The following is a 16,411-nucleotide window of genomic DNA, read 5'->3' as shown; positions in this document are numbered from 1 at the left end:
AACTTCATTGTTTTTCAACCAAATTATATGAAAATTGGTGGTGAACATCTCGGTATATGTATATATAACATATTAAAAATTCGCGAAATTCTGATCATAATTGATGAAGTTCGTTTTCGAGCGCGACGGCCCCCTTAAACTACTTCATTTGACACATCTGTATGGAAAACTTTAAAATGTATGTTAACACCTTGCTTACCTTTCAGGTGCTAATAGATGGAAAGGGGTTAATCTGTATAAACCACACAGCCTATTCACACGGAGATGTTAGTATGGTGGCCCTACAGGATGTTGTCAAGGACTTTATCCCCTCGTCATCCCTCAGTGAGTGCATTGAGGTGTTCCAAAATGTCCTTACAGTAGTCGTCTACAAGGCCAATTGGTAAGTTTCATTTTGCTCTGTTGCAACCTTTTAAATCCTACTCCCCAAAGAGTATAATACTTCTGTCTACCAGGGACCTCTTCCCTCTTATAAGGGAGGTAGCCAGTCAAGGCACACCCACTGACCCATGAGAAGGAGAGTGGAAGTAGAAAGGGAGCTGGTAGATAGGGTTGATTAAAGATTATTGGGATGATTTGTAGACATTGAAAGAACGAGGAAAGATTTGCAAAAAGTGTGGAAAGCAGAGGTAGATAGAATGAACTTTGGTATATGTATGTGTGTATGTATGTATGTATTATTATTGTTGTTGTTCCATGCTGTGATGCATGGAAGGGAGTGGGTAGGGGATGGGGGTGTTAGGGAATATGTGTAAATGATATTTTGAGGCAGCCGCAAGGGATTTCTCTCTGTTTTCTCTTTTTCTGCATGAGGGGATTGGATAGGGGAGGTCGCTGATTAAATGAAGTGGCCTTGCTGTAGATGTGCTGTGTCCTGCTGCATTGCCTCTGACCCAGGGCAGTGGGCAAGATGCAGGGATTAGCTGTCATCCAGGTGGAGCCAAGAAAAGAGGGAGAGATGGAGGGGTGGTGAATGGGAGTGGAGTATGTAGGGATGAAATGGGTGAGAGTGGATTTATGACTTGACTTTGGCTACTTCTTTTGTAAGGGGAGGGAAGAGGGTGGAGGGAAGTGGAGTATGTAGGGGATGGAATGGGTGGGAGTGGTTTCTATGCCTTTGTTTTTTGGCTACCTCCTGTGTAAGGGAGGAAAAAGAGGCTTTGTTATATGTATTTATGTATTATTATTATTTTTGTTATTATTATTATTCACAGTTGTCTAGTGTGAATGTGTCTTTCAGGTGTGAAACTTCCAATCAGTTATGTTTCGGCCATTGTTCCAATTTGTTCAAGTAGGCTTGGGTGTTCTTTGCTACTATTTTGTGTTTGTTGTGCTGGGTTGTTATTGTCAGGTCATCTGCATTTGAGAGAACAATGGTGTTGAATTCTGGTTCTGGAGTTGGGAGATCACTAGAGGTTCACCTATTAGTAGCGATGCAAGGGAGCATGTTGCTTCATTCCCACACACTGGCGCCAGTGCCCAGTCTCTGAGCGAGCTCCCATTCAGGCTCCCTTCCCACTCCAAACAACTCTTGAAAGGTTTGATCAATTTGCCCCAACCACGAGTTCTGTGGGCATCCCTTTTGTCTCCTCCATTGAGGGAAATCTTTACTGGAGATAACTGTGAGTGGGTCAGCATCAAAGAAATGTGCCACATGCCCATTCACAAATCATACTGGTACATACATATACCAAAGGCTTTTCCCCCCTTATAAGGGAGGTAGCCAAAAAACAAAGGCATAAAAACCACTCCCACCCATTCCATCCCCATCACACTCCACTCCCCTCCACCCTCTTCCCTCTTCCCTCCCTCTTATCTTGGCACCTCCTGGATGACAGATTATCCCTGCATCTCACCCACTGCCCTGGGTCAGAAGCAGTGTCATAAGACACAGCACATCCACAGCAAGGCCGCTTCATTACTGTCCTCTCATGCAGAAAAGAAGATGGGGAGAAATCCCTTCAGGCTGCGTCGAATTATTTCTCATACATACTCCCTCACCCCCCATTCCGCACCTATTCCACCTCATGTATCACAGTAACTGGCCTAAACAGAGTCTGAGTACATTTTCTGGTTTGATTCAAAGTCACTCCAGTGAGAACCAACGATTCTCCAAAGACACTTGGCACTAAAGAGATCCCTCTTCGAGTCAGCATTCAACATTCATGTCTCACAGCAGGACAGGGAATATAAATGATTTGATGTTTTTATCTTGCATGAATGTTGACATCAAAAGACCCAAACTATAGGGTTCTGGTTGCAAAACTCCTCCCAGACCCTAATATGCCTTGATTTCTTGTAGAAATTGACCCTTCAGGTCTACAGAGAGTCGGGTACCTAGTCCCATCCTCTGTCCCATTTTAGTCGCCTTTTACAACCTTGGTGGGAAAACTTGTTGGCAGTATTTTTTCCTCCCCACCACAGGGGTAGAATGAAAATGGAAATATATATTCAGAGAAGTGGTACAGGATAGCATTAACCTCTTCACTCCAGGCCAAAATCTCGCGGGCAGCATTAGCTGTCAGACGTATGATATGTCGTAATAATACTGGCATTATAAAATATAGTCACCGCTTATATCGATCGTTCTCTCTTTCACCCGTGAATTTTGATAACCATAGAAAATGTGATGAAGACAGTTTAGAGAGTATGTCATTACGCAGGGGCAACTACAATAAATTCAATTATCTGGCAGGCAGGAATGCTCATGTGTCATATAATGGCCAATCATCGCACATCAGAAACATTAAGAACGGAGTACCACAGGGCTCAGTTCTATCCCCCACATCATTTAATCTATACATGCATGACTTACCCACGCCAGACACCTCAGAAATACAAATCTCTTCCTACGCAGACGACATAACAATCACATGCACACATCGTAACACAGACAAAGCTGCAGAAATAATCCAGCCTTACCTTGACACACTCAACACATGGTTCATCACAAACAGACTCAAAATAGCTCCAACCAAATCTACAGCAACACTTCTCACCAACTGGACAAAAGAACACAAATACATACCTCATCTCTACATCAACAACACTCTAATACCACACACAAACACACCGAAAATTCTTGGTGTAACATACGATACATCCATGTCTTTCAAACAACACCTCACAAACATAAAAAACAAATGTACACCTAGACTTAACGCACTTAAGTCAATCACTGGAACAACATTTGGACAAAACAAAGAAACCAATATAACAATATACAAACAATGCATACGCTCAGTGATGAATTATGCGAGTCCTGCATGGGCTCCTAATCTCAGTGAGACACCACAACACCCTTCAAATCATACAAAACAAAGCCCTAAAAACAATTACAGGCTGCACAAATACATCACCTACAGACCATTTACACCATGAAACAAAAGTCCTCAAAGTCAAGGACCACCTCGACATGAGAGGCACACAAACACTTGCTGCAGCCACCACAAACACATCACACCCGCTACACTACATAGCAGAACACCCACACACACCAAGAAACATTAAAACTACACCCAAAGACCTTTATTACGCACAGATACTCTCTTCTCTTCCTCCACAACCACCAAATACCAGCCTCCGGAAACATATTCATAATCATATCACTCACCGCTCCATTAACACACTGCTGCATGCCAGACCCCCTGATATCCACCCTTCTGAATCCTCTCTCCCACGAAAGGACAGAGTCCACTTGGCCAGACTGCGATGCAGTCACCACCCAGCACTTCTAAGCTACCAGAAGAGGCTGGACGACCGTGTTGTGAACAGCTGCCCAGGATGTAACACTTCACCCCATACCATACAACACATAATGGAAGACTGCATTATACACAATCATGCACGCAAACAACACAACATACACTCTATAAAGGATTTGTGGGAAAACCCAGTTTCGGCTGTGGCCTTCCTTGGGGAGACGGGACTGCTCGGACAGACAGTCTAGGGAACGACAACAACAACAACAACAACAATAAATATAATCAAGATGCCGATATGGCAGCCTCGCGTATCCACTTGCTCCTCATGCCGCCTACGTATGCGGCACCGTATGGAAGGGGTTAAGAGTGGAGGGACAGTCACAGTACAATAAAGCAGCATAATTTCTCTAGGTATAGATATTTCCTCTAACAGAGTGATGCATGGCTCTGGTCTGAAGAGGTGCTTCATATAGACCTTAAAGTATCAGCCACATGCTACTGAGTGGATTTGTACCATACAAATAACTGCAGGCTACCCAGGACAGGGGCCAATATCCCAGACAAGGTAATTGGTGAGGAACAGTGTGAGTTTGGTTGGAATGGCATGGCGTGGATCAGATTTTTGGGATAAGACAGATAAGTGTTTTTTTTTTGGGGGGGGGGGGGATAATGGATTTGGAAAAGGCTTATGACAGGGCAAATATGAAGGTACTTGGGGAGGTTTTGCAGAATGGGATTGGAGGAAAGCTGTTAAGGACAGTTGACTTTTTATGAGAAGAGCCTGTATTAAAATGGGAGATAGTGGTCTGAGATGAAGATGGGACTGCATCATAGATGTGTCATGTTGCCATGGCTGTTCAATATGGACATGTGTGGGGTGGTTTGGGAGGTAAAGGCAAGGGTAATGGGCAGGGAACTGGAGATCGTAAAAGAAAATGAAGAAATGTGGGAGGTGAGTCAGTTGTTTGCTGATGACAATGCACATGTGGCAGGGTCAGGGGGGGGATTAAGGGAGTTTGGGAAGGTATGTGGTAGGTGAAAGTTGAAAGTAAATGTGGATAAAAGGAAGGTGATGAGATTTACAAAGGGAGAGTATGGCAGTGAGTTGGAAACGAGTCTTAAAAGATGAGAGGCTGGAGGAAGTGGCTAGCTTTAGGCATTTGGGGTCATATGTTGTAGGAAAAGGAAGACTGGATTATAACCTCACCTCCAGCTTCATCATCTGCACTGATCATGCAGATGTCAGCTGCCTTTCCACCCTTCAGCTCACAGCCTCTTTGACCTCCAACAGAGATGGCAGAGATTAGTCTGTTGGTGGATCTGTAACAGTCCCCAGAACACCGCCAAGGGAAATTTGTCCATTTGAAGGGTTACCAATGAGCAACTGCTCAAAGTACCTGGCAAGGGGGATACACCCTTCCATCCTTGGTAGTAGCTTGCCATCAGCTGTTTGGGCTCTGTCCCTCTGAGTCACAGATTTTAGAGCATTTCTATTTTTCTGGGCTTGATAAGGAGGCCTGTAGTCATTTGCATTAAAATGGCCCTTAACCTCAGCAACTCCCCAGATGTACCTTATGGGAGCTCTAGTCTACTGTTTGTGAATCCTGTATTGGTCCAGGTCTCCAGCCAATCGGGCAGCATGGCTCAACTCTGTACTGTTTTGTGAAACACCACGCCTTGTCCTTGGATGTTCCACTATACACTCCTGGGCAACTAACAAAATGTTGTCTTTAAAAGTGCCCCACACTTCTTCAGGGTCCTCAAGAGTACCAAAATCTTCAAACCAATTAGAGATTGCCACCACATACTTCTGGGCACATGCATCATCCTTGAGCATCTCCAGATGAAAACCAAGTGGGTTACATCTCAGGATTCTCTTAGATTTTATACAGTCTTGGTGTTGTGGTCACAAGTCTGTGTGTCCTGAAGAATTCAATACTCATAGAAACCCGGCAGGTCTCTAGGATCTTTTAACTAGTACTGACAAATGTGATCAATCTCCTTGACAACTCAGGCATTACGATAACATGTCCATTGGAGTGGCTTTCATCTCTGGAATCAGGAACCAGCAGTCCTCAGCCTTCTGGACTTTGCAAAATTCAGAAGTAGAGAGCTGTTAATATTTCTGGCTTCAGAATCTTTGGGGCCAGTATATACTTCAAGGCCAGTCCTGTTGGTGCCAATAACTGCATTGAAGTCTCCCAAAACATTGAAATTGTCTCTTGGCTGGTACTGATTAACTTTAGATTCAAGCTTGACATAGAATATCTTGGTCTTCAAGTTTATAAGCCTCGGTAGGAGTGTGGTGTACATGTACTCCACAAGCATGCTTGTAAGTGCAAGTTCATGCATGGTAGAGTTGTGTGGTAGTTGATCTGACTCAGTGTTCAAAAAGGCCTGAAAGGGTCACCACAATTAGGTTGTGTCTGGTCAGGCGTCAGATCGGTCCCTTGTACGTATACTGCCTGGCCTGAGTGGGCAGGCTAGTCGAGTTGTTTCATTTTGGTCAGTCAGTCTGACCTCCGTACTGTAGTGTGTCACTAGGCCTTCGTGGTCGATCCCCCACGTGAGGACCATGCCATGTCCACCCTTAGGCTGACTCTCCCGTATCTTAATCAGAATAAAAGGCACAAGCCAAACTGCACATCACTCTCCCTACGTCACCATTGACCAAGTAACATACACATGTATGAGTAAATTTGGCGTAGGAAAACGCAAATTTGTCAACTCTGATTCAATATACACCCGTATGTTACAGGAGCATATGCTGCAATAAGAGAGATGAAGCCTTGGGTGTGCTTCAGCCCCACCAGTATCATATGCTCATCAATGAGTAACACTTGTAAAGGCATGCTGTAGTCGGCTAAATATGCCTATAGCTACTCACGCGAGGTGGGCCCCATTGTTGCTGTTCAATCCAAAGTAGGGGCAACCTTCACTAATCTCTCTGCTGCCTGGTCTTCTCATCTCGGAGAGAGTCATTATATCCTTTCCAAACTTACTGAATGCTGTTGAATAAAAGGGTATTTGATAATCCTTGGAGGAGGGAAAGTGTTCTAGGCACCCACACAGAGGTTCACCTCAGCCTAGCTCGATGTATTTGTGCTTCATTTGCAACATCCCAGCAACCTGCACAATGGGCTTGGTGATTTTGACAGGGGTGTGATGCAAGCCTGCCACGACCATATGTGTCAAATATGCTTGCCATGTACACATGTCTATGATTTGCCCTCCCACGCCCCCACCTACCACTGAACCCAACAAGGGCAGAGTAGGGTTTCAGTATACTTATCAAACCAACAGTCCCAGAGGTCATTGGGGAAGATATGTACCCGCCACCTTAACACCCAGCCTTTCTAAGCTACCAGAAGAGACTGGATGACCGCATTGTGGACAAATGCCCAGGATGTAACACTTCACCCCATACTATTCAACACATCATGGAAGACTGCATTATACACAACCACGCATGCAAACAACACAATATACTCCATAAAGGATTTGTGGGAAAACCCTGTTTTGGCCGTGGCATTCCTTGGGGAGACGGGACTGCACGGACAGACAATCTAGGGAACAACACCACCACCACCACCACCACCAGGGAAAGACAGTTGTGGACCTTAAAGTAGCTGCATGACTAATGGCATGCCAAACCCTAAGATTCAAGCCAGGCCGCCCATCCAATTTGCCTCTCCAAGCCAAGAGGGTCTACCTGCCCTTGCCTGAATAGGACAGCATCAAAGACATCACTCAGCCTCCAATATTCCCATCTCCAGGCCTTGGAGGGATGCCACACATGGCAAACATGTGGGTAGTGACCCATAAGTTGGATGGCCATTGACTCGGAGATCATCTGCCCCTTTTGATATTATTTTTCATCATTTGGGTGCCCAACATGGCCTCACTGGTGGGTGACCAGTTAGGGAGCCAGTTTAGTTGCTAATCATTTGACAATGCAGCAGAAAGTACTGGGTTATGTGGTACCAGTAGAAGGACAGTTGCCTCACATGACCTTAAAAACAGTGATGGTAAAAGTATTGCACCTTGATGGACTCCTGCATTGGATTTTTGTACCCAAGGTTTGGTTGTTCCGGGTTACTCTGCATTGTCTTCTTGCTATGAAGTTGGTTAACCATTTCTTGTCATTGATATGAATGTCTTGCAATGATCTTTTTGGATGGTACGTGTCTGGGGACTTTGTCAATAGCCTTGTTTATATCTATTGTTCGCTCTTTGTCATAGCCTTGTTTATATCTATTGTTTACTCTTTGTCAATAGCCTTGTTTATATCTATTGTTCGCTCTTGTGGTTCTATGGCCAAGCCTAATACATTCACCAAGACTTGCCACAGTCTGCTGTCCTCTGCTGCTGCTGCCTGCCAGTTGTTGATGTTGGTAGTTACTTCCTGGACATATTTTTACACACTAATCAGCCCATTCTATGGCTTCTACACAGTAGACTTGGTGATTTTACATCTTCCCTCCTTTTTGCCTCCTTTATCTTTATCTTTAAGAAGGGAGAAAGCAGGAGATAGGATGAGTGGAGAGTTGCTGTGTATAGATGATACCGTTATGCAAGGAAGGAATGGGGTGCTTATGTGTGAATAATATTTCTATGCAGCTAAAAGGATTTCTCCTTGTCTTCTCTTTTTCTGCATGAAGGGCGGCCATGTTGTGGATATGCTGTGTCTTGCTGCATTGCTTCTGATTCAGGGCAATGGGCAGGATACAGGGATGACCCATCATCCATGAGGAGCCAAGATGAGAGGGAGGAAAGGGTGGTGGATGGGTGTGAAATGGGTGGGGGTGGGTATATGCCATTTGACTTTGGTTACCCTTACTAATGAAGGCTCCTCGCATGTCACTTTTAATAGACGTTACACACCAATGACACATCCCCACCTTCACATAAAACCACTCTTCTCACCATTTGCAACCCTAACACAAGTTATGGTACTCGTATGAAAGCTTTTGACTGCCCTTTAAGTTTTCCCTCGGTCCCATATATCTGCAATACTTGCCAAAATGCCTACCTGTCTACCTTGTTTTATACATACGTATACCAAGGCTTTTTCCCCCTTTCAAGGGAGGTAGCCAAAAAGGAAAAGGCATAAAATAATTCCCACCCATTCCATCCCTGAATACACTTCACACCCCTCCACCCTCCCTCTTATCTTAGCACCTCCTGTTTTATGCTTTCTCTAAATCCACAAAGGCCCCTAAAACACTCTTACCTTTTGTCAGGGAGGGGGGTTGGCCTGTGGGCTGATCAAGAAAGAGATGAATACAGAACATCAACAAGGCATTAGTGAGTAGAGGATCTTCCTTGCAGAACATATTGCAAGAACAAGCATTCAAAGATAGGGAACATTGGAAGGGGCTGACACCAACTAGCAGGCTATAAGCCTACCAGGTGGATAGTGAGAAAGATGCATGGGAGGAGCCAAGGACTGTTGTCAGCTGCTATGGAGGCTGCAGGTTTCCTGTAGGTGAAATTTGAGGCAACCTTTCTCCTCCGCTTCCTTTTCCTCCATTTCCTCTTCCTCCATTTCCTCTTCCTCCACTTCCTCTTCCTCTTCCTCTTCCTCCTATTCCACATCTTCCTCTCCCAGCTATTGTTAACTGATGACACAGAAACAGATCCACACTGGTATAATCCAGACAGCAGTCAAAGGTTTTTTCCTAGGGAGAGAGTTACTGGAAGATGCGAGACCTGTTGCTATATAATGTGGGTCTGCAAGTTTCCAGGTAGTGAAACTCAAGTCATTGTTTCATTTTGTTGTATTGTAGAATTGGTAGAGTAAGCCCTTGTTATATGGTACAATTGCATTCCTGAAAACCTTACTGCAAATTGAAATTACCATATACCAAACCCATTATAACATGTAATAATAGGATATGTGTTCCAGCACATTGAAAGTCACCCCTACAGACATGAAAATACTGTAAATAGAATCGAGGGTAGTAATTACCAAATACTGTAACTGTGAATTTACCGGATATAGAATTACTGTATAAGGAGGACTCACTGTATCATGATCTCTATTTGAGTAGTTACTTGTCTGGATGACAGGGATGACCCGTCATCTAGGAGGTGCTCAGATGAGAGGGAGGGTGGGAGGGGTGTGGAGTGTATTTAGGGATGAAATGGGTGGGAGTGTTTTTATGCCTTTCCCTTTGTGGCTACCTCCCTTGAAAGGGGGAAAAAGCCTTGGTATATGTATGTATGTATGTACTTGTCTTTATGATAGACGACTATGAAGGTATTGATTGTAAGTTTGTAAGGACTTCTCCTTTTATGCATGGGGGGACGGAGAGGGGGGTCGCCGATTTAATGAAGCGGCTTTGCTGTGGATGTGCTGTGACTTGCCACACTGCCTCTGACCCAGGACAGTGGACAAAGTGTAGGGATGACCCATCATCCAGGAGGTGCTAAGATGGGAGGGAGGGTGGAGGGGAGTGGAGTGTATTTAGGGATGGAATGGGTGGGAATGATTTTATGCCTTTTTCATTTTGGCTACCTCCCTTGTAAGGGAGAAAAAAGCCTTAGTATATGTATGTATGTATGTATGTAAGGACTTGAGTAATGATAAGTAGATATAACATCATTGCTTGGTGTATTGCAGGCATCAAGTGAAGGTTTTGATGGATGCTTGGGGAAGTCCTGCTGCTCCTGACATTGTACCCCTGGTCTGCGCCAGTGATCTCCTCACATACCTCACACAGATCAAATATATATTCCAAAGGCCCACAGCAGCCTCTTCCTTTGGACAACCCACAGCAAAGCGGATCAGGACTACTTGACCCTTGCAAGGACTCTAAGGGTTGAGGGTCGGTTGCATTTTGGGCATAGGAAGGACATCACTCTGGAGGCTGAGGGCTGAGGAAGCAACGTAGGACTCGCTGTGTCAATTCATGCCACAGCCATTTGGGAGGTTGGCAACCACAAATGCAGGGGTCCCACCAAGCTACCAGGAAATGTTGCTGTGCACACATTTTGCCTAAGGGGGGCAGTAACTGTGGTCGGCACTTAGTAAGTAACAGCACTGAAAGCCGGAGTAGGGTATGTTGGTAGTTTTTATATCTAGAGTAAGATGGACTGCCTTGCCATTATATATTTTGGGTACATTGAAGTGTAGAGGGTGAGATAAGAGGTAGGAACACGTAGCAACATGTTAGATATGGTTGTAATGATCGGATGCTAGTAATGCTAAGAAAAATGCCCAGTAACGGAAAACACAAGGTACAATTGTTTATACACTACTCCACTTTGTGCATCATAGGCCCTGTTTTTATGCAGCAGGATCAGTGTAAGCAAATCATATTCTTTGTGAAAACTTATTCTTCACTGGAGATGAAAATATATTGTGATAGAATTTTATACCTTATAGGACAAAGAGGCATATTGAGTTCTTTTGTGTAATCAGTCTGTCTTGTGTAGTAGGTTCTACATCAACAATGGAAGTAAGTCTGAAAAAAAAAGAATTTTTCTGTACTATACCTTCATTTTATTTTCTTCTTCCTTGTCCTCTTCCTCCTCTTCTCGGTTTGACTCCGTATGCATGGCACATTTGTCCTTTGTCAGCCTTATTTATTTAGTAAACATAACATGGTCTCGATGACCGAACCCAAGTTGAACAAAGACACCAGGAACATGACATAACTACTGCATTTAGAAACGGTACACTAAGAAACCACATCAATAATCTGCTAAGACTTCATAAAGTGCATTTGACAGTTTCAGAACTTCACATGTGCAAAACAGGATTCGACAGTCACAGATAAAGCCCAAAAGGTGGATGACGTCAGTCAAAGAGCCTGTAGTGTAAATCCTCATTTGTGATCATTTTAAGCTTCACCTAGTCCAAATGCAGTCATACTTTACACCAGAAAACATGTTATAGGCCTCTGTTCAACACAGCACAATCCTTACATTATCTGTACACAACTTTGGTAAGCTTTGTATTGTGGAAAAAATTTTTGGTTCTTCTCAATTTGTACTGCCCTATTCCTCTCGCAAATTTACAGAAAAACACTCAAACACAGTAGGAAAGCTAGCAGTCACATGAATGAGGATATAAAAGTAATAACAGTGAATTCATGAACATTTCATTGTGCTAGATTGCAAAAAAGAAGAAAAAAAAATTATAAAAAATATATATGGACCATGAATGCGGTTGTAACATGCCTATTAGATTCTTATTTAATCGGGTGTAGAAATTTGGCAAAGTAATTGCAGTTTGTTCCTATGGGGGAGAGCAGCACCATTCAGTCGGCAAAGAGCACAAAAAAAACCCTGCAGGCGTCGTCAATCCAGTGCAAGGAGACCAACTGTGAGGAATTTATGCTGTTTGGTTGGCAGTGGTGGCTGGAATGGCTTCAGATGAAGCAGGAAACTGGAGGAAGGTTTAGCCTAAAGTCAATGTTTCAGTACAAAGTAATTTAAAAAAAAATATTTGTATGCTATAAAGGAACTAACAAGTCACATACCCCTTTCTCTCTTTCTCTTTCCTCTCTTTCACTCTTTCCCTCCATCTCTCCCTTCTACCTCCCTCCTTCTCTCTATCCCTCTCTCGCCTCCCTCTCTCTCCCCTTCTCCTCTCTCCCATCCCTCCCTCTCTCTCCCATCCCTCCCTCTCTCTCCCATCCCTCCCTCTCTCTCCCCTCCTTCCTTCCCTCTCTCTCCCCTCCTTCCTTCTCTCTCCCCTCCTTCCTGCCCTCTCTCTCCCCTCCTTCCTTCTCTCTCCCCTCCTTCCTGCCCTCTCTCTCTCCCCTCTTTCTCTCTCTCTCCACTCTCTCTCTCATCCCACATTCTCCCTTTTTATTTCTCACTCCCTCCCTTCTCCCTCTCTTTCTTTTATCTGTTTCTCATCACTTCTCTCCTCTCTTGTTCTTGGGTCATGTCTTATCTCTCTCTTCCCTCATCATTCACCTTCCCTGTCCTCCCTTTCCATTCTTCCTCTACCCTCCCTATTGCCTTCCCCCTTTCCCTCTCTCCCATTCCCTCTCTCCCATTCCCTCTTCTCTCCTCTCTCTTCTCTCCCTCTCTATCCATATTTTAGTATAGTCTCGCAAGGAATTTACATATGACGTCAGTTGTGGTACACTACTGTAACATGTATCAGTGATGGTGGTGGGCCTGCAAGATGGACAATGGTGAATTGTCTCCTCACTGCTTGTCTTCAGAACCCAATAACACCTCACCTTTATCCTCGCCCCCAACAAGAGACGGACACATATTTTGAGACCAGGCCCACAATACGTCTTCTGTGACTATCTTCCGCTTGTGTGGGTCTGTTTCTCTGTCATTGGCCTGGGAGGAGGGGAGCAGTTGCCAGTTGTGTCGTATCTCTTTGTTTTTCACATAAGTAGAGCTGACATCAAGCATCATGTCCTATTAGCAGCTAGTAATGTAGGAACAGACCCACACTAGTACAGCACAATCAAGTCTATTCTCTCCTCCTCCTCCTCCACTTCATCTTCATCCTCATCCCCATTCTCCTCAGAGACCTAAGGTAGGGACCAGGGATTGTTGCTAACAACTGTTGTGCTGCAAGTTTCCGGTCAGTGAAACTTCAGGCAATACTTACTTTACCATCAGCATCATCATCATCATCATCATCACCAGCATCATCAGCATCATCAGCATCATCATCAGCATCACCACCATCATCCTCACTTTTGTTGAGCATAACAGGATGCAGCTATTTGAGATTGAAACTACTTCTTTTTTCCAGCATCTCAAAATGCCTCTCCCGCCACCATCATTTCATGCATTTACCAAGGCCGGACTTGGCAAATGCAGAATGTATATGAAGACTTGTAGTTGTTGACTCTTAATCGTGATTTAATTTAACTGACGTCTCGAGTTTCACTAAACGGAAAACCTGCAGCCCCACAGTGGCTGGCAATGGTCCTCTGGCCCTCCTACAGAATTTTTTATTTTCTGTGAAGAAAATTTGGACTTGTCTTGTGTTCTGTTTGTGCGAGACTGGTTCAGTCTCGCCAATGGAAATTAGTCAGGGAAGGGAAGCGGTTAGTGGTGGTCACTGCATGTGTGAACAAGTGTTAGAAATATATTGGTAAGGTTGAAAAAAGTTCTTGAGCCTGGTTCAGAGACCAAGTGCCTGCCCCTCAAGGCTGCACTACCTGATGGAGCTGAGGAAACTAACGGGTTTTTCTTCACCATCCATCTTGCAGGACCACCACTTGAGGAGGAACCCATCATTGGTCCCTTCAGGATGATAAATTTTGATAATAATGACTTGTATATCTGTCATGCACCACTGTCATAGCACAAGTCTTCAGAATAGGTTGGGATTATTAAAATTTGGCATTTTACAAATTGTATAGAAAAATAAAAGAATGTTAAAAAGAGGGGAAAAGTGGTTGGAGTGTGAAAATTGCTGTTACCATTACTGAAGGACAAGGGTGTACATGTTTGTAAAGGTTATCAACACCAAAACAATATTGGTTCAGTTACCTAAGTATTTTATACTTTGGCACAAGTTTAAATACCCATGATTCTATTCATAGGAAAGCATTTTATTAATGTGATATTTGTTATCATAATGCTTGATCTCTATTTTTGATAGTTTTAGTGGCTATTAAGGTATACTGGCATTGTCTTCATTCCACCCACTTGTCCCCTTGTACCTGCAGGGTTTGGTATGTCAAGTGGAGAAGACAAACAAGTTACCACAGCTAAGCAGATTAGCTTCCCATACAAAATGGGATTAAAGCCAGGACAACTTTGTTTTCTTGCCAGTACATCGTCGTGCAACTGCACACTTCTGCAGATGACTTCCACATCCATTTCTCTTGTGCATGTATACATATCGCTACCATATACGTATGCATGTGTCTTTTGCATGTGCATATTTATTTTATGCACCCAGTTTTCTGCAGGAAATATTTTGTTCGTGAAAATTACAATGTGTCTGCTCAAGTTACATTGACCATAAGTACCATATTATTTCGTTCCACTTGTCCCTGTAATGTGCAGTGTTGATTCTGTTTTCTTAACTTGCTCTCTTTCATGTCCACCTAAACCACTTTATTATTTTACACGTACTTGTACAGACAAATAGTATACACACATCCATTTTCCTCCTTTAACTTTTTTGTGCTCATATTGCAGTAATTAACATTGATGCAAACCAGCGTCAGTCAAGTTCTTAGGTCAGTGTTCGTGGTGAATGGGGAACACTTGCCATCCCGGAAGTGTGAACAGAATGAATGTGGATTAGAGGTTAACCACTGGCCAACTCAAGTCTTCAGTGTTGACTTTGTTTTCCCGTATGTGCTTTTGTGTCCTATTGACCTTTCCTTCCATCTAGTCTCTCCTGGTCTGTCCTTTCCCCAAACCAACTTTGAATTAAGTTCTCCAGCATATCACCGGTCTTTTCACCAGCATTAGGCTCGACTACAATGGCTTGAATGACATGAAATGTTCTTGTTGCTTGCTCATTTGTTTGTTCATTTTATTTTCAGTTCATTTTTGTAACCATGCCCATCAGGTCATGTAGATTGATGTTGGAACATGCACTGTGTCACAAAAAACTACAGGTAGATTTGGGAATAGTGCAGAATATTGTTTGAAGGGGTATCCAAAAGTTAGCATTTAATACATTCCTCAGTGGGAAAATAGAAATATGTAGAAGTGGTTCCTATTACGTTATTTAGTTCAAGGTTAAAGATTTGTTTCAAAATATATATGGGGTCATTTGAGAATAAAATATTTTCTTAGGCACAACTTTCCAACAAAATCTATACAAAGCTGAAAAAGTCCACATAGACAACGTATCGTTGCAACTCTACCATGACATAATGCTTTGTCAGTGCCATATATACATAATGGCACATTAGCTCTCATTCACCAGATTGTGTCATTTTTCTTCGTGGCATGGACACCTCTTCTTTACTGTACAAAAGCTATCCGAGATGAAGATCTGATTTTATTTTTATTTTTTGTATTATTATTATTTATTTTATTTATTTTATTTATTTTTGTTATTTATTTTATTTTTTATTTTTTTTTATATATAATTTTTTTTCTTATTTCATTCCAGTGTCTGGCACCTGCATTTTGAGCAGCATAGCCAATTTACTTGGTATATTTTTGTGAGAAATAGTTCCCAATTATGATGAAACTAATGTCCCCATGGTTAATAGTGGAGTAAGTGTAGTTATTCCCTTGTTTCCATCAGCCGCTTGTATGGGGAAACCGCATCCAATTTTCTCACCACACCACCTATTTTCTATCCCATTCTGCTGGGGAGGGGGGGACTACAGCCAGTATTGTTTTTTCCAAAATACTGTACTCTTAAGGAAACTGTGTTGTATACTCTTGTACATATTACAAAGTAATTTATCCTTTTTTGTGAATGTAAATTTGTAAAGATACGGAACACAATAAATGACGAAGTAATTTTCTGCCTATTTATTACCATTCATTTGCATATTATTATCATTCTTCTACCCCGTGCAAGCCATAGCTGGACGGAGTGAACATGAGTGGAAGATCAAGAATGAGGTGGATAGATGGGGTCAAGGGGGGCTTTGGGTAAAACATAAGAATAGAGGAAACTGCATGAGACCATAAGGCCTACACTAGGCAGTTCCATGTCAGTTACCCCCATCATCCACATCCATAAACAACCAAGAATTTCATTGCTCATGATATGGTTACTGAGTCTTCCATTTGTA

At 43.1% G+C, this 16,411-nt stretch overlaps 1 protein-coding gene across 8 annotated transcripts in view; it reads left to right on the top strand.

Moving 5' to 3' along the window:
• The window catches only part of LOC143022423 (uncharacterized), a 64,324-nt gene extending 48,190 nt beyond the window's left edge, over positions 1–16,134 (top strand). For 7 of the 8 annotated variants that reach the window (XM_076180627.1, XM_076180626.1, XM_076180623.1 and 4 more), the window contains 2 exons: positions 207–382; positions 10,330–16,134. In XM_076180627.1, the coding sequence (XP_076036742.1) occupies positions 207–382; positions 10,330–10,507 (354 nt within the window). In that variant the 3' untranslated portion in view covers positions 10,508–16,134. Of the gene's footprint in view, positions 1–206; positions 383–10,329 lie in introns of those variants that run through there. The other variant, XR_012966048.1, reaches the window with a different exon arrangement.
• The last annotated feature ends 277 nt before the right edge of the window (positions 16,135–16,411 follow it).

The sequence above is a fragment of the Oratosquilla oratoria genome, chromosome 44 (assembly GCF_046742065.1).
Source record: "Oratosquilla oratoria isolate Oo_2021 chromosome 44, ASM4674206v1, whole genome shotgun sequence".
Classification (NCBI taxonomy): domain Eukaryota; kingdom Metazoa; phylum Arthropoda; class Malacostraca; order Stomatopoda; family Squillidae; genus Oratosquilla; species Oratosquilla oratoria.
The sequence above is the reverse complement of the archived record's forward strand: the minus strand, read 5'-3'. Positions and strand labels throughout refer to the sequence as shown.